This window comes from Zalophus californianus, chromosome 11 (assembly GCF_009762305.2).
Source record: "Zalophus californianus isolate mZalCal1 chromosome 11, mZalCal1.pri.v2, whole genome shotgun sequence".
Classification (NCBI taxonomy): Eukaryota; Metazoa; Chordata; class Mammalia; order Carnivora; family Otariidae; genus Zalophus; species Zalophus californianus.
Window position 1 is genome coordinate 53,786,745 of NC_045605.1, and position 25,868 is coordinate 53,812,612.

Genomic DNA, 25,868 nt, shown 5'->3' on the forward strand with positions numbered 1-25,868 from the left:
TTGGGATGTTTGCCCTGGGGCAAGCCAGCATCTGTGTAAGAAGACTGACTAACAGGAGACCATCATGCTTTGAGCTAGTCCACACTAGTCATGTGGGAAAGTTAAGTGGTATGATAAAGATTCCTGGCCAGCACTCAGCTGTTTGAACCATGCCAGCTAAGGTGCCAGCCTTGTAGTTGAAGAAGTCATCTTGGATATCTAGCCTAGTTGAGCCTTCAGATGACTTCAGTCCCAGCAGCCATGTGGCTATAACCACAGAAGACACCCCAAGCAAGACCCACCCAGATAAACCTATGCAACCCACAGAATCATGAAAGATGGCAATAGATATTTGTTTTATTTTTTTTAAAGATTTTATTTATTTATTTGAGAGAGAGTGAGAGAGAGAGAGAGAGCACATGAGAGGGGGGAGGGTCAGAGGGAGAAGCAGACTCCCTGCCGAGCAGGGAGGGAGCCCAATGCAGGATTCGATCCTGGGACTCCAGGATCATGACCTGAGCCGAAGGCAGTCGCTTAACCAACTGAGCCACCCAGGCACCCTAGATATTTGTTTTAAGCTACTAGGGTTTAGAGTGCTGTGTTACTCAGCAGTAATCAGAACAGATGGTGATTTGTACTGTGGAATAAATTAAAGTTAGGGGAGGGATGCCTGGGTGGTTGAGATGGTTAAGCATCTGCCTTCAGCTCAGGTTGTGATCCCAGGGTCCTGAGATTGAGTCCCACATCAGGTTCCTTGCTCATCGGGGAGCCTGCTTCTCCCTCTGCTGCTCCCCCTGCTTGTGCGCTCTCTCACCAACAAATAAATGAATAAAATCTTTAAAATATAATTTAAGTTAGGGGAAAAGAGGTTACAAAATTATGGGGGGGGAGGTTCAAGTTTAAATTGGGTGGTCAGAAAAAGACTCAGAAGATACTCAAGGGCGCCTGGGTGGCTCAGTTGGTTAAGCGACTGCCTTCAGCTCAGGGCATGATCCTGGAGTCCTGGGATTGAGTCCCGCATCAGGCTCCCTGCTCAGCGGGGAGTCTGCTTCTCCCTCTGACCCTCCCCCCCCCTCATGCTCTCTCTCTCTCTCACATTCTCTCTCTCAAATAAATAAAATCTTTAAAAAAAAAAAAGATACTCAAAAAAACTGATGGATGTGAGGGACTGAATAATGTTGATGCCTGGGAGAAGAACATCCTCCAATTAGAATGAACGGCAAGGTCAAAGGCCCTGTGCCTGGAGCAGCATAAAGTTTTCAAGAAATAACCATGAGGGCCAGTGTAGATGTAGTGAATGAGGGGGAAGAATAGCAGGAGTTGAGATCAGACTGGTATAGCAGGTTAGGAGTGGTTGCAGATTATATAGGGCTCTGATGATGTACTTTATAAGGTACAACACTCTTCTTTATAACAAACATATGTTATAATAATCCCTTTTCTCTCCTGAAGTGCAGTAGAGATAATAGAAGCTTTTTTATGCACTTAATTTTAAAAAGAAAATAATATAATGTTCCCAACTTCCTTATAAAGAAGACATGAGATAAAAGTAATATAATTTGCCTATTTCGTTATATGAATGCTGTGGTATGACAAGTCTAGAATACAAGTAGCCATTAAATAGAGTTGCTGACTTTGAGAGCTGTAAATTAGGACTTAAGGAGGTGTGTTATATTAGTGACTCAAATGCCATGAAAAATGTTGCTATTGGTAATGGGATTTTGTGATATAGTAAATAATTTTTTTTTTTTTTTTTTTTTTTTAGAGAGAAAGAGAAAGTAGGCACATGCATGGGACAGGAGGGGCAGAAGGAAAGGGAGAGAGAAAATCTTAAGCAGACTCTACACCCAGCACAGAGCCTGACTTGGGGCTCAATTCCACGACCCTGAGACTATGACCTGAGCTAAGAGTCAGATGCTTAACTGACTGAGCCACCCAGGCGCCCCTATGGTGAATAATCCTTGATAGAGTTCTACATCAAACCAAGTTCTACACCAAGCAGGCTTCCCTTGGAGGAATGCATTAATTAGCATGGAGGGTGCATTCTGGAAAATTCAGAGTATATTTAAAGAACAAAATTCACATAATGCACATGAATGTTGCATGGGATATTTGAACCTCTGGTAGTACCCACTAAACTCCAATACCTCTCCCTAATCATTGTGATAATCAGCAGCATTCCCACTAGAAACCTCAGATACAAGGCTTTGCAGGCCATTGTAAGAACTTTAACTCTGAGTGAGAAAAGTCATTACGGAGTTCTACGCAAAGGAGTAATATAAATTACTTATGTTTTAATGAAATCATTCTGGCACTGTATGGAGAATAAATGGTGGGTGGGTAAGTATAGAAGAAGAAAAACCAGTTAAGAATCTAATGCAATAATCCAGATGGACAGATGATAGGGGTTTAGACCAGAGTTGAAATGGTAGATCCTAAAATGTGGTTGGATTCTGGTTATATTTAGAAAGTAGTTTATGCATGTCAGTACCAGGGCACATTTTCTTACTGTTTTTTGTCATCTCTATTCCTGGCTTATATTTTCCTAGTTAGGTTGGCTAGTTCACATCTGCTAGAGACCTTTAAACTTTTAATATGGAGGAGATTGGTTTTTTTTCTACAAATGGTTGTTTCCATTGCTAATTTTTTTATCATTTTATTTTTTTCATCATAGGTATATTCTTTAATCCCTAACCCCTATTTCCCCCACCACCCCATCCACCTCCCCTGTAGTACCATCAGTTTGTTCTCTGTAGTTAAGAGTCTGTTTCTTCATTTGTCTTTCTTTTTTTTCTTTGCTTGTTTGTTTTCTTTCTTATATTCCACATTTGAGTGAAATCATGTGGTATTTCACTTAGCATAATACTCTCTAGCTCTATCCATGTTGTTGCTAATTAAATAATTAGGAACACCTGGGTAGTAACGTGTCTGACTCTTGGTTTAGGTTCAGGTCATGATTTCAGGGTCATGAGATGGAGCCCTGCATCAGGCTCCATGCTCAGTGTGGAGTCTGCTTGAGATTCTCTCCCTCTCCCTGTTTTCATCATAAGTATATTTTTTAATGCATGTTAATACCAGGGCACATCCCTCCCCCCAATCACTCTCTGTCTCTCTCAAATAAATAAATAAAATCTTTCAAAAATTAATTAGCATAAATTAAATAATTAAAGTATAAAGTGGATTTTCTTTTTTTCTTTTTCTTTTTTTTGTTAACGTGAACTTTAATGTTGCTGTCCATACATTAGCATTTAGTTAAGTACTCATAAATGAAAAGGTCAGCTTCATAAACATTAGAAACCCTTTTGAGCTTATTCTCTCTAAGGCCGGTGCCATTTAATTGTTTTGAGGGACAGGTTTTTGTTGAAAGTCAGATACTTATTTTATGGATGCCCATTCCTTGAAGGAAGCATTCCATGGCATTGTTGACTTAAGGAGATACTTTGATCCCCAAAATGATCCTTTTTTTGATAATGTTTGAATAGCACCAAAATGATAAAGTTTATATTAATATACCTTATAATAGTTTATTCTTAAGCACCACAGCCAGAGGTAAAGGATGACCAAGCCCTTCTGTTCCAAGTATCATTATCTTGCTTTGTTCCACACAGTAACTGCAAGAAAATATGTTGTCTTTTAATTGTTGGTTGGATTCAGTTTTTATACTGGGAGGAGGTATGGGACATAAGGGACTAGCTTTTATAGAAAGACATTTGATGAGGATTCAGGATGCTTGGTGCAGTTTTGTTTTATAAAGATTGGAGTGCTGATTATGTTTAGTGGTAGTCCTTTAGGAGGGACAAAAGAAATATAACAGTCCCTACCAAGAAGGAGCTAGGGAGAAGATGGGTACACAGAAAGTTGAACAACATTATAAAGTAGTGAACGATTAAGTGGAAAAGATTGGTAAAGCATTATATCTCAGGGGGAAATTACAGCATAAGCAAACACTCAGGGTAAGGATGACTAAGGCAGATGGGGGAAACAAGATCAGTTAGGTTTAAAAGAGCATTGCCAATATGTTTTTCTGTTTTTGAGAGTTTTTAATGGAGAATAATGGGAAAGAACCCTGGAAAGATCAAGTAGGTTAGAACAGAGTAGAGGACACACTGCAGGAACCGGTGAGGATTTATAAGCTTGATGAAAGCAAGAATAGGTTCGAAGGAGGGAGAGATAGCAGAGGAGTAGGTGGTAGGACATTGGCCTAAAATCTAGGTATGAAGTGATATGTACAAGGTCTTGATAGCAATGGTAAACATGGAAAGGAGGGAGTGAAAGAAAAGGTTTTTGTTTGTTTTTTTTTGAGAGAGAGAACTAATGGGGGTGGGGTGGGGCAGAGGGAGAGGGAGAAGCAGACTCCCTGTTGAGCAGGGACCCTTACACAGGGTGATACAGGGCTCGACCCCAGGACCCAGAGATCATGACCTGAGCTGAAGGCAGCTGCTTAACTGACTGAGCCACCTAGGTGCCCCTGAAAGAAAAGTGTTAAAGATGAAGAAAAGGTTTGGAACCAATGCTTTTATGATCAGAAAGGACTAAGGGGAGTTTTTCTGATAAGCAATATTCCAAATTTGCCTTTACTGCTTGAATATTTTCCTCTCACCTCCTCCTCCTGAGATTCTCACTTCTTCCTTTATCTCAGTAAGTGGGAGGAAATGTTCATTTAGTTGATATGTACAAATGGCTTAGGGACTTAACTCTGGACAGTATATTTCGCTTCTCATGGTGTAGGGGCTAGAAGATGGGATGAGAGGATAGTTAAGGAGCTAGGAGTATGTCATATCCATCTTTATAGCCCCAGTCGGACAACTAATATGCCCAAATTAATATTTTTTCAGTGATAATGGAGAAATTGTTTGGTACATTTTCCCTGACCCTTTCATATTTGGGAGCAAATTTGACTTTTGACAATTAGCATTGTTTCTCGGGAAAGAAAAAAAAAGTAAGGCAGCATTGTTTATTCACCTTTTGTTTTGCCCCAGCCTCACCCTCTGATCTTACAGACATCAGACCCCTTTTCTCAGTTCTTTCTTTGTTCTTTCTCTTTCTCAGACTGCTCAGCAGGAAAGCAGACTGTTTACAAACAGTCTGAGCTAACAACTTCCTTTTCTGCTGATCAAATAGTTGCCAAAGTGAAACCTTTCTCAGGGATGAGGGTGGGTGTTCTAGTTAGTGGGTGTTCTGGAATGTAAATAGATCTTTATTTTAAGAAAGATTATTTTTATACGAGAAGTTCAGTGTACACCAAGATACACATCCATAGCAATTGGAAAGTATGGAAACATGAACTGGACTTCTTGGAGATTATTAGATCATTGAAGGGTCTGCTTATATGACTTGATAATAACAGGAGACTCTCAAAACTACCATAACCATCAGAGTAGAATGCAGCTTATTGAGCCTGTTTCCCTTGGCTTTAGTTTTTACAGATGAGATGCGGTCTATGGCATGTCAGGGCAATTCCTATAGTGTGATAGCAGCCCCCTTTGAGACACAGCTTGACGGCAACATAAAACTACTAAACCACCAATCTTTGGTGGGTGTATGGAAGATTTAGTTTCTGTGTTTTGTTTTATATAATCAGAATCCCATACTTAGGAGAGACTTACATACTTAAAAAAAAATTTGAATCCTACTGTGTTGTTTCTACTGCACAGGAGAAAAAAAACAGGGAAGCAACCTGGTATATTAGAAAGATAATCATACTAGAAGCTGAGAAATCTGGAGTTTACTACAAGTCTTGCCAAAACCTGGTTTGGTATGACATTTGACTTAATATTTAACACAATTTTTAAGCATTAGTGTCCTTTTTTTTTTTAATTAAAGGGAAGTTATATTAAGGTCTCATCTGACTCAAAGATTCTTTGATTATTATCTGTATCACAAAAGGCATAGCCTCTGAATAAACCCTTAATTGGGGTAAAGAAAGAAAATAGGATATTCACTGGTTTCATGGAGCTTACAGATGGTAAGTACTCTCTTTCCTTCATGCTCTTTAAAGGAAATTGCGGATTAAGGTAAACAGGGCAGTGGCATGCTGTTTTGATTTTAGACCTTTTAGGTTTCTTTGCCATGCTTCATCTTTATACATTCTGTTCTGGACTTTTCCTCCTTGGGATTATGAGTCAATGAAATGGGGGAAAGTGTGGGGATGTGGAAGGGGGAGGACAAACTAGAAGATGGAAAAAGGGCACAAGGAGGTAAAATAGGACGTGGGTACTTCATTAACTTTGGAGGTCAAATAAATTTCCATTGTTGATTGCATTCTTTTCCACTATTCAGTTTATGGCTCCTTACTCTCTCCTTGCTATGTATTTTACATGGAGGCAGAGTCAGATTTGTGTAGGTTTTTCTATTTCATTCCCTTGAGATTTTGAAACTCCTCAGCTATATTTATTCTGCTGTGAGAACAGATAACTAGAGGGCAATTCAGAATACTTATTTAATATTTTCTTGGAAATCCTCAAAGAAACGGAGAAATTTAGACCCCTCCGTGATATGAAACTCCCTGGGATACCTGCATTTAAAAATTTTTGGTAGTTCTTGGTTTCTCTTTTCTTGACTTTGTATTTTCTGTCTTCCAAAGGCAGAATAACCTAGCAAAAGAAAATTTTCTGTTGTGCAAGATAGAGAAAGTCTGGATTAAATTGTGTTGCACTAATAAACTTTATGTGATCAGGGCAAAATTAGTTGAATCGAAACCTATTTGAGTGGGAGGAACTGTAAAATCATCCATTGTGCTTTTCATATGTTTTGCTCAAAAGAGCAAATAAATCTTTGCTCCAAATAAAATCTTTCTTCCAAATAAAATCTTTTTACCGTGACCCAATATATAAACTAGATAAAAGTAGTAAGTGTTTATCAGGCAGCTCAAATCTGCATTGTTTGGTCATTTTACGCTGACCACCTATATGAATATCTAGCAGAAAGTTGAGAGATTGCCAGGAAAGTCTTAGTTATATAGGACTCTGTACATATTGCGGGACAACCTTGACTCCTGTCTATTAAATCCCCCTACAAGTTTCCAAAATAACTTGCTAGGAAACATTATCATCACCATTGAGAGGCACGAATCTATGATCTCCCCTCCAGTAATCTTACCCAGTTTCAAGGCTTTGTATACTATCTACATGCTGATGACTACAAAATGTTTTCACCAGCCCTACCCTCTCTTTCTGAGCTCCAGATTTGCAACTGCCTATTTGATGTTTTTCAACTATGATGTCTAGTGTACACTCAAACATAATATGTCTTAAATATAACTCTTGACTTCTTCTCTCCAAAGCCTCTGCCTCTTCTAGTCTTTTCCATATCAGTAAAAGTTACTGCTATCCATTCAGTTGCTTATTAACAACCTAGGAGTGAAATTTAGTTTGTGCTTCTCCTGCCCGTCTTCCTCAACCCCCCATCTAATGTATCAGGAGATTCTGTTGATGTACCTCAGTTTAAATCCTCATGCTCTCCATTTCTGTTTCCAACATTACCTAACTCAAGCCACTGTCTTTTCTTGCCTGTGATTAGCCTCCCCATTTACACATTTTTCCCCTACTATCTGTTCTCCTCTCAGACACTAGTGTAATCTTAATACACATCATGCCAAAACCCTGCTTCAAATATTTTAGTGGTTACTGTGTGTTCTTAAAATAAAATTGAAACTTCTTATCATGATTTATGAGGGCACTACAGTGATCTCACTCCTGCCTGCCTCTCCAACTGAATCTTTTAACACTCTCTCTAATCCTTAAATCTTCTCAAGCTACAGTAACCTGCCTTCTCCTCCTCAAATACATGAAGCCCTTTCCTACTTCCTGAGCTCTCCGCTGGATGTTCTTTGGCCTAGAATATTCCTCTCCCGTAGAGCAAACACATTCTCATCCTTCAGTTCCCTGCTGTCATGTTGCTGCTTCAGGGCGCTGCCCTCCCCACCCCCAATCCCCGATTCATTTATTGCAACTTGTAGTTATCTTGAATCTTTATTAGTTTACATGTTCATTTTCTTTCCTCCCCATTAGACGATATAAGCTCTCAAAGAGGACTGTTTTATTCATTGCTTTGTCTTTTTGTCTAGCGCAGTGCCTGGATGAAGGAAGGACTAGTATATGCAGGTTATTATAAGTACGTAGTCGTGTCCCCTTCCTAGCCTAGGCTCAGAGTGGGCATTAGGGGTGGCTGCTAGTAGTAAGAAGCCTTCATGGACAGGTGATTTATGAGCTGAGCTGTTAGTAGTAAGAAGCCTTCATGGACAAGTGATTTATGAGCTGAATCTTGAAGGACAAGTAATTTAGTCCAGTTAGAACGTCTGGGTAAGAGGGAGCAGTGTACTGTGTACGAAGACCCAGAGGTTAGCGAGGACATTTACCGTTAAATTTGACTAGAGTGCACAAAGTGAGTATGAATTAGAACAAGAAAGCTTTAGAAGGTCACTGCCAGAGAAGGAAGTTTCTTTTCTTTGCCTTTTTTTTTTTTTATATAAGGAAATTTCTTTTATGCTAGTTCAAGGAAGGCTTTGGGGAACCATCAAAGGATTTTTGTATTGTTTTTAGAGTAATCAAAATTTCAGTTTTATGAAGATTATTCTGGCAGGAGGCTTGAGGTTTGATTGGAGGTTTTCAATATTGGAGACTGTGAGACTTCCGCCTTTAATTCTTTTTGGACATCTTCTATTTATTAAGGCTTTCTTTTAGGCCATGATTAAGAAACTCACTTGGTTTCCTGTTGGGGGAGACAAATTGTTTTGGTATAGCATTCCCTAGACCCCTTTACACTAAAAAGGAGGACTCTGACAAGCTTTTGTTTATATGAGTTATAGTCTATTGATATTTGTCACATTAGAAATCAAAGCTGAGAATAATTTTAAGTCTTTATTACTTCATTTAAAATTAATATAGTAGACTATTTTAGCATAGATAAAAATATTTTCTATGAAAAATACGTATATTTTCTAAAGCAGTTTGTCAAAATAGTATTTTATATTTTTGTACATCTCATTAATGTCTGACTAATACAAGATGTCTGGATTCTCTTATTTGTGTCTGTGTTCATTCTGTTGCAATGTGTCGTTTTAGTTGAAATGCATTAAGAAAATCTAGCCTCATATAGATAGTTGGAAAAAGAGTATTCTAATGGCCTTTTCAGATTATTGTTGCTATTCTTCTTTGATACCAGAATTCAACAAGTGGTAGTTTTTTGAAGATTAGTTATATTTTAGAATCTGTACTGATACTATAATGGACTGATCTCTTCCCTGGCTTGTGCCTGGAATACCCTGCCCAGTTCATACTACAGGCACACCTCTGAGATACTGCAGATTCAGTTCCAGACCACTGCAGTAAAGTGACTATCACAATAAAGGAAGTCAAATGAACTTTTTGGTTTACCATGCATATAAAAGTTATGTTTGTACTATATTGTAGTCTATTAAGTGTGCATTAGTATTATGTCTAAAAAACAGTGTATAAACCTTAATTTAAATATACTTTATTGCTGGGGCACCTGGGTGGCTTAATCCATTAAGCATCTGACTCTTGATCTCAGCTTAGGTCTTGATCTCAGGGTTGTGAGTTCAAGCCCCTCATTGGGCTCCACACTGGGTGTGGAGCCTACTTAAAGAAAATATTGTTAAAAGATGCTAACAATTCCCTGAGCTTTCAGTGAATTGTAATCTTTTTTTGCTGGTAAAAGGTCTTGCCTTGATGTTGGCAGCTGCTGACTAATCAGGGTGGGAGTTGCTGAAGGTTGGGGTGGCTGTAGCAATTTCTTAAACTGCCACATCAGTTGACTCTTTCTTTCATGAACAATTTCTATGTAGCATGCAACGCTATTTGCTAGCATTTTACCCTCTGAATTGGAGTCAGTCTTCCACAAATCTGCTGCTGCTTTGTCAAATAAGTTCATGTCATATTCTAAATGCTTTGTGGTCATTTCAACAATCCTCATAACATCTTCACCAGGAGTAGATTCTATCTCAAGAAATCACTTTCTGTGCTCATCCATGAGAAGCAGCTCCTCATCTGTTCAAATTTTACGCAATTGCGGCAATTCAGTCACATCCTCAGGCTCCACTTGTAATTCTAGTTCACTTGCTATTTCTACCACATCTGCAGTTACATCTTGCACTGAAGTCTTCGGCCCCTCACAGTCATCCATGAGGGTTGGAATCCACTTCTTCCAGACTCCTGTTCATGTTGACATTTTGACTTCTTCCCATGAATCACAAATGTTCTTCATGGCATCTAGAATGGTGAATCCTTTCCAGAAGTTTCTCTGTTTACTTTGCCCAGTTCCATCTGAGGAATCACTATCTATGGCAGCCTTATGAAATGTTATTTCTTACATAATAAGACTTGAAAATCAAAGTGACTCCCTGGCTGCAGAACGGATGTTGTGTTAGCAAACATAAAAACAACATTCATTTTATTGTACATCTCTATCAGAGCTCTTGGGTGACCAGGTACATTGTCAAGGAGCAGTAATATTTTGAAAGGAATCTGTTTTTCTGAGCAGTAGGTCTCAACAGTGGGCTTAAAATACTCAGGAAACCATGTTGTAAACAGATTTGTTGTCATACAGGCTTTGTTCCATTTATAGAGCACAGGCAGAATAGATTTAGTGTAATTCTTAAGGGCCCTAGGATTTTAGGAATGGTAAATGAGCACTGGCTTCAACTTAAAGTCACCAGCTGTGTTAACTCCTAACGAGAGAGTCAGCCTGTCCTTTGAAGCTTTGAAGCCAGGCATTGACTTCTCTCTCGCTCTAAAAGCCCTAGATGGCGTCTTTTTCCAATAGAAGGGTTATTTTATCTGCATTGAAAATCTGTTGTTTAGTGTAGCCACCATCATGATTTATCTCAGCTAGATCTTCTGGATAACTTGCTGCAGCTTCTACATCAGCACTTGCTGCTTTACCTTGCATTTTTATGTTGTGGAGACAGCTTCTTTCCTTAAACCTCATCAACCAACCTCTGCTAGCTTCACACTTTTCTTCTGCAGCTTCCTCACCCTCTCTCAGCCTTCATAGAATTGAAGAGAGTTAGGGCCTTGCTCTGGATTAGGCTTTGGCTTGAGGGAATATTGTGACTGGTTTGATCTTCTCTCCAGACCACTCAGACTTTCTCCATACCAGCAATAAGGCTGCTGTGCTTCTCATTTGTGCGTCCACTGGAGTGGCACTTCTAATTTCCTTCAAGAACTTTTCCTTTGCACACAAAGGCTAACTGGTGCAAGAGGCCTAATTTGAATGAGACACCAGTAGTATTATCCATTAATAACTACATCATCAGTGCGACTATCAACAGGGCGGCTAAGACAATAACGCATAACTATTATTATGACAATAGTTTTGACCTCATGAGCCTCCTGAAAGGGTCTTGTGAAACCCCATGTGAGCACAGACAACCCATTGAGAATCACTGTTTTGATACAAAGCAGTGTGCAATCTTATACACTGCTGGTGGTGAAGGACATTGGTGTAACTCCTTTGGAAAACAGTTCGGCATAATCTGCTAATGTTAAAGATAGGCATACCCAACAACTCAACAATTTTCCATACAGATGCATATCACTAGACATTTAAAAAATGTACATAACAGCATTATTCATATTAGCTTCAACTGGAAGCAGTTCAAATGTATATGAACAACAGAATAGATAAATTGTCATAAAATTGGACAATGGAATACCCTACAACAATAAAAATTAATGAATTTCAGCAAAACACACAACAACATGGGTAAGTCTCACAGGTATAATTCTGAGTGAAGAAGTCAAACATAGTATGATTGCCTTTATATTAAGTCAGAAACAGAAAAGTAATACAAAGTTTTTTCTCAACTTAGGTAATTGACAACTAAAATTGTAAGATATTTAAAGTGTACATGATGATTTTATATACTTATACACTTGGAAGGATTCCCCCCATCAAGTGAACTAGGACATCCACCACCTTACCTATTTACCTTCTTTGGTGGGGTGAACATTTAGGTTCTATTCTCTTAGTAAATGTCAATTATATAATACAGTCTTATCAACTATAGTCATCATATTGTACATTAGATCCTCAGACTTTATTTATCTTGTAACTGAAAGTTTGTACCCTTTTACCAACCTTTCCCTATTTTCCCCACCCGCTAGCCATTACTTTTCTACTCTCTGTTCTATGAGTTTGGGTTTTTATTTTTGTTTTTAAGATTCCACATTTAAGTGATACCATGAGGTATTTGTCTTTCTCTGTCTGGCTTTTTCCCTTAGCATGTTGCCTTACAGCTTCATCCATGTTGTTGCAAATGACAGGATTTCCTTCTTTTTTTAAACACTCAATAATATTCCTCTGTGTATGTGTGTGTGTGTGTACATACGTGTATAAATATACACATCTCACATTTTCTTTAATTGTTCATCTGTTGACAGACACTTCGGTTAGTTCCAGACCTTGGCTATTGTGAATAATGCCATTATGAACATGAGGATACAGATATCTCTTTGAGATAATGATTTTATATCCTTTGGATATAGACCCAGAAGCAAGATTATTGTATCATAGGGTAGTTATATTTTTAATTTCTTGAGGAGTCTCCATACTGTTTTCTCTAGTTTGCCAGTTTACATTCCCACCAACAAATGTACAAGGGTTTCCTTTTCTCCACATTTTCCCTGGCATTTGTTATCTTTTATCTTTTTGATAATAGAATCCTAACAGATATGAGATGGTATTTCTTGGTGGTTTTGTTTGTATTTCTCTGATGGTTAATGATGTTGAGTACATTTTCCTGTATGTGTTGGCCATCTGTATATATTCTTTAGAACAATGTCTACTTAGGTCCTTTGCCCATTTTTTTATTGGGTTATTTAATTTATTTTGCTATTGAGTTATGTTGAATTCCTTGTATATTTTGGATATTAATCCCTTATCATATGTGTGATTTGCATATATTTTCTCCTACTCCATAGATTTCCTTTTCATCTTGTTGATGGTTTCCTTTGCTATGCAGAAGCATTTTAGTTTGATGTCAAATCCAAAAAATCATTGTCATTACCAATGTCAAGGAGCTTACCCATTTATGTTGAAGTTCTAGGAGTTGTATGGTTTTCAGTCTGATATTCAAGTCTTCAATCCATTTTGAGTTAATTTTTGTGTGTGGTGTAAGATAGGGGTCCAGTTTCAATTGTTTGCCTGTAGCTGTCCAGTTTTCCCAACACAATTTATTGAAGAGACTATCCATTTTCCATTTTATATTCTTGACTCCTTTGTTATAAATTAATTGACCATTTATGTTAGAGTTTATTTCTGAACTCTATTATGTTCCATTTACCTATGTGTCTGTTTTTATGCCTATAGCATACTGTTTTGATAGCTTTGTAATATAGTTTGAAATCAGGAAGTATGATGCCTCCAACTTGGCCTTCTTTCTCAAGATTGCTTTGGCTCTCTTGAGTCTAATAGAAAAGACTATTCAGAGTCTTTTGTGGTTCTATACAAAAGTTGGGATTGTTTTTTCTTCTTCTGTGAAAAATGCCATTGGAATTTTGATAGGGATTGCATTGAATCTGTAGATCATTTTAGGTAGTATGGACATTTTAACAATATTAATCCTTCTCATGGAAGATTTTTTATTTGTGTCTTCTTCAGTTTCTTTCATCAATGTCTTAATTTTCATTGTATAGATCTTTTACCTCCTTGGTTAAATTTTACCTCTTCCTTTCCAGTTTGGGTGCCTTTTAGCCTTCTATTTCTTTTTTTTTTTTTTTTTTTTTTGCCTGATTGCTCGGGCTAGGACTTCTAGTACGATATTTTTTAAAAGTGGTTAGAGTATCTTTTTCCTCATCTTAGAGGAAAGGCTTTCCACATTTCATCATTGAGTATGATATTAGCTGTGGGCTTGCCATAGATGGCCTTGTGTTGAGGTACATTCCTTCTATACCCAAATTATTGAGGTGTTTTTTTTTTCTCTTTTTATTTTTATTTGCATTTATTCTGCAGAATTTACTCCCGGACCATAAGTTTTTGTTTCTTCAGTTTCTTCTGGGATATATTTTTCTTCTCTGCAACCTCCTCTTCTGGTTTAGGAACAATCTGCTCTTTTTCAGTAAGGATCATCTCAATGTGGCAGGGAGAGCTCATGTATGGGTTAATCCGACCATGAGCCCTGTATGTTCTACGCCGCATCTTGGGGGCTTTGTTCACCTGGATGTGCTCAATGACCAGAGAATCAACATCTAAACCCTTAAGGTCAGCATTACTCTCTGCATTTTTAAGCATGTGCAGTAAAAATTCAGCAGTCTTCTTGGGCCACCAACCCTGTGTCCAGCCCCACTGTTTGGCCTGGGCATGCCTACCAACTCCACCATTGTAGCGACGGAATGGCACACACTGCTTCTGTAAAGTGATGTCTTTCAGATACTTGGTGGCTTTTCGGATATGCATACCCTTGATGGCCTGGGCAGTTTCACGTGTGTTCTTAAAGTGAACACGAAGATTTGAACCTCTTGATTTACATGATTTCATAGGGTTTTCTGGGTCAAACGAATAGCGAACCATTTTCAGAGGTCACCTCAGGCCGCTTAGGGGGAAGAGCAGTTATTGAGTTTTTAAACATGAAAGAATGGTGAATTTTGTCAAGTGCTTTTTCTGTATCAGTTGAGATGATCATATGATTTTTATCCTTCATTTTGTTCATGTGGTATATCACATTGATGGATTTGTGGTTATTAAACCATCTTGGCACTCCTGGAATAAATCCCACTTGATCATAGTATATGACCTTTTAATGTATTGTTGAATTTGGTTTGCTAACATTTTGTTAAATATTTTTATATCCCTGTTCATCAGGGATATTGGCCTATTGTTTTCTTGTAGTGTCCATGCCTGGCTTTGGCATTATTAGGGTAATGCTGCCCTTGTAAAATGAGTTTGGAAGTATTCCTTCTTCTCATTTTTTTGGATGAGTTTGAGAAGGATTGGTTTTAGTTTTTTAGATGTGTGGTAGAATTCACCAGTGAAGTTCTCTGGTCCAGGACTTTCTTTGTTGGAAGGTTTTTGATTACTTTTCTTCAAGGTAGGTGTATGTTTCTAGGAATTTATCCATTTCTTCTAGGTTGTTCAATTGTGGGGCATATAACTGTTCATAGTAATCTCACAATTCTTTGTATTTATGTGTTATCAGTTGTAATGTCTCCTCTTTCATTTTAATTTTATTTGTTGAGCCCTCTCTATTTTTTTCTTGGTTAAGTTGAGCTAATGGTTTGTCTGTTTTGTTATCTTTTCAAAAAACTAGCTCTTAATTTTATTGATCTTTTCTAATGTCTTTTTAGTTTCTATTTCATTTATTTCCACTCTGATCTCTGTTATTTCCTTCCTTCTGTTAACTTTGGGTTTAGTTTGTTCTTCTTGGGAAAGTAATATAGTGTTTTGATGGTCAGGTTAACAGTTTGGGGAGGAAAGATGAGTTATTGGAAACAGGATTACTAGAGTTTTGTCATATGTTGTTACTCTCGTGTTTTGTGTTCTGGGCAGTAGTCACCAAGGCATATATTTTGTGATAAATCATTGAGTCATACCTTTCTGCATGTGTGTTGTATGTGGCAATAGAAAACTTAAAGAAAAAAGATTAACAGGTTTTTAGTGTTCTTTCAGCAAATACTTTTAGTAGAAACAGGCTATTTTTGTTTCATAATTAAATTATTACCAATTTTTGAATGCATTAAACCATGTTATCCCAGCATCAAAAGCTGTCTTTTCTAAAGCTTTAACCTGTTTACAAATTAATTTTTTTTTTGTTTTTATCAAGTGAGATTATATTCCCTATTGCCAATATAGTAAGCTTAAAAGTTCCTAATAAGGAATGTTTTAAATAATGAGGTGATAATTAAGTCAGTTCTGTTCTTCCATATTTATTTAATTAATGGTTTTATCACCTAATTCTGAAACCTTTGGGCACATTTACAAAGTATAAGAAAAATAAAATAAACACGTTCCTATTTCTGAGTTTTATCTTTGTGATAAAGAAACCAGAGTAAAGATCAAGATGTGCCCTATATGAATACAAACAACCTCCTCAACTTCCTGGTGCTACATGTATCGTGTGTGAGGAGTTTTTATCTCTTTGTTTACATTTGCTGAGACTGATAGAAATCATAGGCATCATAGGCATTAACGAGGGCACGTAATGTGATGAGCACTGGGTGTTATACGCAACTGATGAATTATTCAACACTACATCTGAAACTAATGATGTACTATATGTTGGCTAATTGAATTTAAATTAAAAAAAAAGAAATGAGACCATCTTTCTTGGCAAATGAAGGATATAGCATGTTGATCATAGAGATCCATCCATATGTTGATGGAATTTTTTAAAATGGGCTTTCCTTTTTAGAGCACTTTCAGATTGAAAGCGAAATTGAGCAAAGACATAAATATTTCCATAAAGTCCCTGCCCCATACATGTATAGCCTCCCCCTTATCAACATCCCTCACCAGAGTGGTACCTTTGTTAAATTGTTGACTCTGTATTGACACATCATTATCACCCAAAGTCCTTAGTTTACATTAGGGTTCATTTTTTTGTGTTGTACATTGTGTTTGGACAAATGTATAAGACATATATCTACCATTATAGTATTATGCATAGTAGTTTCACTGCTTTAAAAATCCTCTGTGTTCTACCTATTCATCCCCCTCTCCACCCTTCCCCCTTGCAACCACTGATCTTTTTTATTGTCTCCATGGTTTTGCCTCCTCCAGAATACCATATAGTTGGAATCATACAGTACATAGCCTTTTCATATTGGCTTTTTTCACTTAGTAATATGCATTTATAATATGACTTTTCATGGCTTGATAGCTCATTTATTTTTATTTTTTATTTTATTTTTTTAAAGATTTTATTTATTTCTTTGAGAGAGAGAGAGACTGAGAGATAGAGAGCATGAGAGGGAAGAGGGTCAGAGGGAGAAGCAGACTCCCCACTGAGCAGGGAGCCCGATATGGGACTCGATCCTGGGACTTCAGGATCATGACGTGAGCCGAAGGCAGTCGCTTAACCAGCTGAGCCACGCAGGCGCCCAGCTCATTTCTTTTTAGCTGAATAATATCCTATTATCTGGATGTACCACAGTTTATCCGTTCAGCTACTGAAGGACATCTTGGTTGCCTCCAAGTCTTGGCAATTGTGAATAAAGCTGCTATAAATATATGTGTGCAGGTTTTGATATAAGTTTTCAACTCCTTTGGGCAGGTATCAATCAGTGTGATTGCTCAAGAGTTATTTGATTTTGTAAGAAACCACCAAATGGTCTTCCAAAGTGACTATGCCATTATGCATTCCCACCAGCAATGACTGAGAGTTCCTATTGCTCTGTATCTTTGTCAGCATTTGGTGGTGTCAGTGTTCTGGATTTTGGCCATTCTGATAGGTTTGTAGTGGTATTGACTAGCTTTTCAGCATGCTTGGCCAAGACACTGCTTGTGAGTCATTTTCTGTGGATCACGTGACTTGAATACCCCCACCTTCAGCCGTTTTTTCAGCAATCTATGAGCCAGGTTTTTGGGCTTTGTTTTTTGTTGTTTTTTGTTTGTTTGTTTGTTTGTTTAATTTTGGACACTCAAAAGAATAAGAAACTTGGGGAAAGTTCTGTAAGTTCCTTTGGGGTGTTAGACGAATTGATAAATGAGTGAATAAATTAGGATTTTGTGGATATAACCTCCTCCAGACATATTCATAAGTTATCAACATTCAAGATTAGTGCTTAATATTAAGTAACTTTTGTTTCACAGTGTTAACCCATGAAATTGAAAAATATTGGAGTTCTTCAGGGGCCTTGTCTCTTATTACTGTATCCCTACATTTAGCCTCATACTTGGCACATAGTAGGCACTCTGTAAATATTTGTTCAATTGAAAAATGAAGTAGGGCCTGAAAATATAGGCGATATCTATATTTGAACTGAGACCCAATTTTACTTTTCAGTGGAGAGACCTTAGAAAAGCTTCATTCATGTTAATGCTAAGGAATGCAGTGATCAAAAATGGTGGGCTCTAGCAACTTCTTTCTAGATAGGTATCCTGGAGCAAGGGAAACAAAATAAAAAATAAACTACTGGGACTATATCAAAATAAAAAGCTTCTGAACAGTGAAGGAAACAATCAACAAAACTAAAAGGCAACTTACTGAGTAGGAGAAGATATTTGCAAATTGCATATCCAATAAAGGGTTAGTATGCAAAATGGATAAAGAACTTATACAATAAAGTGTTAGTATCTAACATATATAAAGAACTATAAAACTCAACACCCAAAAAACAAATAACCCAATTAAAAAATGGGTAGAAGACACAAACAGACATTTCTCCAAAGAAGACATTCAGATGTCCAACAGACACATGAAGAGATGCTCAACATCACTCATCATCAGGGAAATGCAAATCAAAACTACAATGAGATATCACCTCACGCCTGTCAGAATAGCTGAAATCAACAACACAAGAAACAACAGGTGTTGGTGAGGATGTGGAGTAAAAGGAAACCCTCTCTTACACTGTTGGTGGGAATACAAACTGGTGCAACCACTGTGAAAAACAGTATGGAAGTTCCTCAGAAGGTTAAAAATAGAACTACCCTATGATCCAGCAATCTCATTACTGGGTATTTACCCAAAGAATACAAAAATACTAATTCAGAAGTATACACGCACCCAGATGTTTATAGCAGCATTATCTACAATAGACAAATTATGGAAACAGCCCAAATGTCCATCAGTTGATGAATGGATAAAGAAAATGGGGGGGTGTATGCATGTACATACACAATGGAATATTACTCAACCATAAAAAATTGAAATCTTGCCATTTGTAATGACATGAATGGAACTAGAGAGTATAATGCTAAGTGAAATAAGTCAGAGAAAGGCAAATACCATATGATCTCACTCATGTGGATTTTAAGAAAACAAATGATCAAAGGGGGAAAAAAAGAGAGAGAGGCAAACCAAGAAACAGACTTAGCTATAGAGAACAAACTGGTGGTTACCAGAAGGAAGGTGGGTAGGGGGATGGGTTAAATAGGTGATGGGGAGTATACTTGTTGTGATGAGCACTGATTGGTCTATGGAAGTGTCGAATCACTACATTGTATACCTGAGACTAATATTACACTGTTAACTAATTGGAATATAAATTAAAACTTAAAAAATAATAAGTTTAAAAAATGATGGAATAACCAGAAATTAAAATATGCTTTAAAGCCTCTAAATTAGTGTGTTAGGGGCACTTGGGTGGGTCAGTCAATTGAGCGGCCAACTCTTGATTTTGGCTCTGCTCATGATCTCACGGTCCTGGAATTGAGCCCTGCGTTGGGCTCTGTGCTTCATAGAGAGTCTGCTTGAGGATTCTCTCACTCCCTCTGCCCCTCCCCCCCCGCTCATGCACGCACATGCTCTCTCTCTCTCTCTCTCTAAAGTAAATACATAAATCTAAATTTCATTTTTAAAAAACTTTAAAAAATAGTGTTATTGGTGCATAAATAAACCAGCAGATAGAACTTAAAGCTCAGAAATAGACCCAAGTTATACTACAAAGACAGTATCTCAAATCATTGAAGTAAGTGTTACTAGGTCAACTTCATAGCCATATAATTGTATTAACCAGAAATAAGTTGCAGAATTTTACTTACATGGTGGCAGATGGTGTGATGTGAATATATGTTTTTCCCCCAGGAATTTTGGGATAATAATGCTCTGGTAATTTCTAGCATTGCCAGCACATCAGTAGTAATTTCCATGATTCTTAGAATTATGGTACATAATCCATCTAGTCTTAACATATTTCTTTCAATCTCTGGGTATTTTATTTGGGAGAAATAATAAAATATAACAGAATATAAAGACTTTTTTTTATATTTCTATGTATTTTAAATTTTTTCAACATGGAGCCCAATATGGGGCTCAAACTCACAACTCTGAGATCTAGACCTGAGTTGAGATCAGGAGTCAGACAAGAATATAAAGACACTTTTTGAAGTACTGTACATGAAATAAATTTTTAGAATCAGAGCATTCATTCATTGTGAAAAATATTTGAACATAAATCGGGAAGAATGGTTGGTATCTCGTTACTTGCCACATCTTTACTGATTTTTGCTATTATGGTATTTTGATAGTGCATAAAGTACTTTCTGTTTTCGTTAATTACACTTAATTTAGTTGTTTTCTTTTTTGAAGATACAGCAGAAATATCATATTCAGAGATTTAGAAAGTTTATTTTTAAGGTGGTTATTTGGATCTTAGAACTCATTTTCCTTTACAGAAATATGTAATAATTATATTCACAGGGCAGCCATAAGACTATTTAATGCATCATGTAGGTAAAATACTGTAACTTTTAATGACAACTTATAAAACACTGGTAATTAAGCAAAACAAAAATGGTAAAATTGAATAAGAAACTATTTTATCCTTGAAGAAAATAGGAGAATAAGAAGTATTGACACAGGGATCATGCAGTCATACGTTGGACATTTTAAGAGCTGTAAATATTGATCTGTGGTTTTTTAAATAATTTTAAACATACTAGAAAAGCATAGAAAATAACAAGCAAATGTCACCCAGCTCAATATTTTGCTTCAGAAACTTTTAAAAATAAATAAAACCTGCAATTTTTAGTGTTATGTTTAATTTTTATTTTAAACCTTATGACTCTCATAGTGCTTGATATAAATTTGGGTAATTTTAAGACTTATAAGCATAAAGAAAGAAGGAAATAAGGAAGCAGTCCCAGAGGTGACTGAGGGTGATTTAGAGAGTAAAGGTTGTCTAAGAGAGTATATAGATAAATACCTTCCTTAGAACTGAGTGAGCCACATCCATGAGAATGCAAAAACAGGTGAAATAGAAGAGATTTTTTTTTTCAGTGATCAGATTATATTGATGATAGTATCCTATCTTTTCCAAATTTTCCTGTTTGAATAGATGTCAGAATTAGATGGTGTTCGGAAGGTGGGCGAGAGAGTATATGTTTTTTTATATTTAGCCAAAAATGGTATTTAATTATAAAGGATGTCTGCAAATTATGTGTTTGTGAGTGGGAGTGGATAGGAGGAAGATAGAGTCATAGTAGGCATGCAATTTATTTCTGTGAGGAAAATGAAAAATTTTCTTTAAGCTACTTTAAACTTACAACCACATATTCAAAATACATCCTCTACCATTTGTATTTTTAAAAATTCTTGTAGATGTTAGGATGATGGTGACACTAAAGAAACAGTAAACACCTATTTACAGATCTACCAGGAAATAACAGAGTATTAATTACAAGCATTATAGTTTTATAAGAGTTAACATAAGAAATACTTTCTGCTTCTCAGTACCTGTGTTGGAAAACAAACATACCCCTACAAGTGCACTGCAGGTAGCTTTTAGGCAGCAAAGCTGTGACACTGCTAGAAGCTTTTACGGCTAAATATGCTGCATATGCTTTTTGTGCTTTCCTTGCTTCTTTATCAGACTTTGGGCTCTTCTGATTTCTGATGGCTGACTCCCTCTGTTCACCTTGACTCACTCTTGGTCAACAAGCATTTATGGAACAGCTACTGGTCTCTGGCACTGTGATAGGTGCTTAGCATACCAAGATAGATAAACTCATTCCCTACTCAAAGAATTCAGCGATCATTTGGCCTTTTCTTCTCTTGGCCTTCACCCAACTGTGTTTTTATTACAGGTAGCACAGTAGAACCACCTATATTCTCTTGGTATTTTGACTTTGTTCCATGCTTTGTTCTTGGTTTTAAATTTTTTATTGGTGCCGATCAAAGGAATCTGTGCCACTGTAGGACAAAAGATAAAATCGTGAGCGTTTCTGTGATAAAGAATACATGGGGAATGGGGCATCGGGCTGGCTCAGTCAGTAGAGCATGCAACTCTTGATCTCAGGGTCATGAGTGCAAGCCCCATGCTGGGCGTAGAGCTTACTTTAAAAAGAAAAAATTAATAATTATAATACTAAATGAAATCTGCTTGTGTCAAAAAACATATTTTTTAAGAAAGAATACATGAGGGGCACTGGTTGGCTCAGTCGGTTAAGCATCTGCCTTCGGCTCAGGTCGTGATCCCAGGGCTCTGGGATCAAGCTCCACATCAGGCTCCTTGCTCAGTGGGGAATCTGCTTGTCCCTCTCCCTTCCCCCACACTTGTGCTCTCTCTCTCTCTCTCTCTCTTTCAAATAAAGTCTTTAAAAAGATAAAATAAATAAAAATAAATAAAAAAGAATACATGGAATAAAACCCATATACCATTTGAGTATTTGCTAATAGTACCTCAGATTGTACTTCAAAAATAATATATTGTTTAAAATGTATTTTTTGAACAGGTAATATAGTTCACGGTTCAAAAGGTACTAATTTAAAAGTACAGAAGGATTCATCCCACCTTTGTTCCCTAATGATCTGCTGTCCTTCCCCAGAATTAACCATTGTTATTTCTTGTGAATCCTGAAAATATTGTGTAGCACTATCACATTGTGGTTAGAGAGATTCTTGCCAGACCACCGTGATTCATATTGTGCATCACATTAGGCAAGTTAAATTAATAACCTCTTTGTCTCAATTTTTTCCTCTATTAAGTGGGAATACTAGTAGTTTATTAGGTTGCTTGTAAACTCTTTAGCACAATGCGTGGCACATAGTAAGTGTTTAGTGCATATTGGCTAAGGTTGTTTCTGTAAATGTGTATATATCAATGTGTATTCTTTTAACCTCAGGAATACAAAGTTGAATTAAGCATAATTAAACACTGTTATTGGTCTTTGCAAGGCACTCATATCATATTACTATGTAACAAAACCATTTATTCTTTCCCTTGAGTCTACAGGTCATTTGGATGATTCTGATCTCTGTTGGACTTGGTTAGCTGATGGTTTGGCTGGGAGCTGGTCAATCAAGGATAGCCACACATGTCTCTCAGATTTCTCTATCATGTTCATCAGGGCATGATCTCTTTGGTGGCATAGGTCCAAGAAAGAATATGGAAATGCACAAGCATCCTTTTCAAGCCACTATTTTTGTCAGTTTTTGTTACCACATCATTGGTCAACATTGCTACCATATCATTGGTCATATTTAATAACTCTGTTGAAATTCTGTCCATGTAGGTACATTTATTTGTTGCTTCTCACTGCTACAAAAGATTCAGTGGTATTTGCTACATTTTCCTGACTGATTCTTCTAGTTAAGGACTCTTAAGTTGTCCAGTTCTAAGTTACACCCAGAAAAAAAGTACTGCAATAAATAGTCTTAAACATATTCCCTAATGGACTTGTAGAAAAATTTCTCTGGAATATATATCCAGGAGTGGAATTCCTAGGTCATAGGGTATATGTATTTTTAATTTCATGAAGTTCTCCAGAATAGTAGTACCAGTGTACTATATGACTTTATGAAAGGGTTCCAGTTTTCCTATGAATTAGTTTTCTATGACTTTGTTAGAAATTTATTTTTTTTAAGATTTTTTATTCATTTGAAAGAGAGATAGAGAGGTCATGCACATGAGAGCACGAACGGGGGGGAGCAGCAGAGAGAGAGGGAGAAGCCGACTCCCCGCTGAGCAGGGAGCCTGATGTGGGGCTGGATCCCAGGACCCTGAGATCATGACCTGAGCTGAAGGCAGACAGTTAACTGACTGAGCCACCTAGGTGCCTCAAGTTTTCTATGACTTTGTAACAAATTGCCCTAAACCTAGTGACCTCAAACAATACTTGTTATTACTCAGTTCTGTATATCATTAGTCCAGGATGGTGTAGCTGGGTTCTCCACTCATGGTCTCACAAGGCTGAAAGCAATGTGTGTGCCAGTTGCATTCTCCTCTGGAGTTGGACATTCTCTCTCTTACTCGTTTCTGCTATCAGCCAAATTCGGTTCCTTGCAGTTCTATGATTGAAGTTCCCATCTTGTTGCTGACTGTTGGCCAGTTTGCTCTCAGCTCCTAGGAACTGTCCTGAGCACCTTTACATGTGGCCTTCTCCATCTTCAAGCCAACGACAGCTTGTTGAATCCTTCTCCTGCTTCAAATCTCTGACTTCCACTTCTGCAGCCATCTGTAGAAAACATTTCTGCTTTTAAAGGGTTCATGTGGTTAGGTTGGGAATATCCAGAAAATCTCCAAAATCTTGAGGGCATCTGATTTGGAACTTTATTTTATTTTTTCATTTTTTTTGGATCTTTTAATAAATAAACTGTAAGGCAGGACAAATAAGTATCATCTCACCTTATTTTTTTGTTCATTTTTTTTTTATTTTTTTCATCATGGTAAGTATAGTCTTTAATCCCCATCCCCAATTCACCCATCTACCCTCTAGTAAACATCAGCTTGTTCTCTGTAGTTAAGAATCTGTTTATTGATTTACCTCTCTCTTTTTTTCTTTTCCTTTTCTTGTTTGTTTTGTTTCTTGAATTCTGCATATGAGTGAGATCATATGGTATTTTTCTCCAGCTTATTTCACTTAGCATTATGCTCTGTAGCTTTGTCCATGTTGTTGCAAATAGCAAGATTTCATTCTTTTTTATGGCTGAATAATATTCTCATATACATAGATATATATGTATATCTCCCATGTTATCTTTATCCACTCATGTGTTGATGAACACTTGGGCTGCTTCCATAGTTTAGCTATTGTAAATAATGCTGCAATAAACATAGGGATGCATGTATCCCTTTGAATTAGTATTTTTATGCATTTTTTAGGTAAATACCCCATAGCCCAGTTACTGCATCGTAGGGTAGTTCTATTTTTAATTTTTTGAGGAACCTCCATACTGTTTTCCACAGTGGCTATACCAGTTTGCATTCCCAAGAGAGGGTTTCCTTTTTCTCCACATCCTCATTGGCACCTGTTGTTTCTTGTATTTTTTAGTTTAGCCATTCTCACAGGTGTGAGGTGATATCTCATTGTAGTTTTGATTTGTATTTCCCTGATTAGTGATGTTGAGCATCTTTTTATGTTTCTGTCGCCCATCTGAATGTGTTCTTTGGAGAAATGTCTATTTGTGTCTTCTGCCCATTTTTTAATCAGCTCCTTCGTTTTTTGGGTGTTAAGTTGTACAAGTCCTTTATATGATTTTGGATACTAACCCTTTATTGGATACATCATTTGCAAATATCTTCTCCCATTCAGTAGGTTACCTTTTAGTTTTGTGTTTCCTTCATTGTTCAGAAGGTTTTTATTTTGATATAGTCCCAATAGTTTATTTTTGCTTATTTCCTTTGCCTCAGGAAACATGTAGAAAAATGTTACTACAGCTGATGTCAGAGAGATTACTGCCTGTGCTCAGTGATTTGGAGCTTTAGTTGCAAAATCCTTCATGGCAGTACCTGGCTTAGTGGTTGAATAAACCAGGGGCTGAGAATCTTGGGCATGTCTTAGATATCTGCCTGCCATACCCTGAATCTGCACCTACACTTGACATTAAATAACTTTGTAATCTTTGTCAATCTGGTATCTGTAATGAATTCTTCTTAAAATGCCTTATTTTCACTTGAATTTCTTTAGTTTATAGTGAATTTGAGTGTTTCCTCATACATCTTAGGCATTTGAATTTTCTTTTTTTTTGTAAATCTCTTTTCATATCCCTTGTCCAGTTGGGGAGCAGCTTATTTTCTTTCTTGTTTTCTTGTCACATGGTCCTCATATGTCCTGTCCATTAATCACTTGCCAATTTTAGATGCTGAAAATATCTTAATTCTTTTTTTATGACTTTATTTTTTATTATGTTAATCACCATACATTACATCATTAGTTTTTGATGTAGCGTTCCATGATTCATTGTTTGCGTATAACACCCAGTGTATATATATATATACCACTTCTTCTTTATCCATTTATCTTTCGATGGACATCTTGGCTCTTTCCATAGT

General features: G+C 37.0%; 2 protein-coding genes across 4 annotated transcripts in view; one reads left to right on the plus strand and one right to left on the minus strand.

Moving 5' to 3' along the window:
• NARS2 (asparaginyl-tRNA synthetase 2, mitochondrial) overlaps positions 1–25,868 on the plus strand; it is a 127,400-nt gene that overhangs the window by 27,588 nt on the left and 73,944 nt on the right. The window lies entirely within an intron of this gene.
• LOC113914008 (60S ribosomal protein L17-like) lies at positions 13,954–14,540 on the minus strand. The gene has a single exon (XM_035722756.1). It carries the CDS (start codon positions 14,506–14,508, stop codon positions 13,954–13,956), a length of 555 nt encoding a protein of 184 aa, XP_035578649.1. The 5' UTR covers positions 14,509–14,540.

Bases quoted from the DNA above. Each gene is read 5' to 3' on its own strand.
- LOC113914008 (XM_035722756.1), bottom strand. From the start codon at position 14,508: ATGGTTCGCTATTCGTTTGACCCAGAAAACCCTATGAAATCATGTAAA.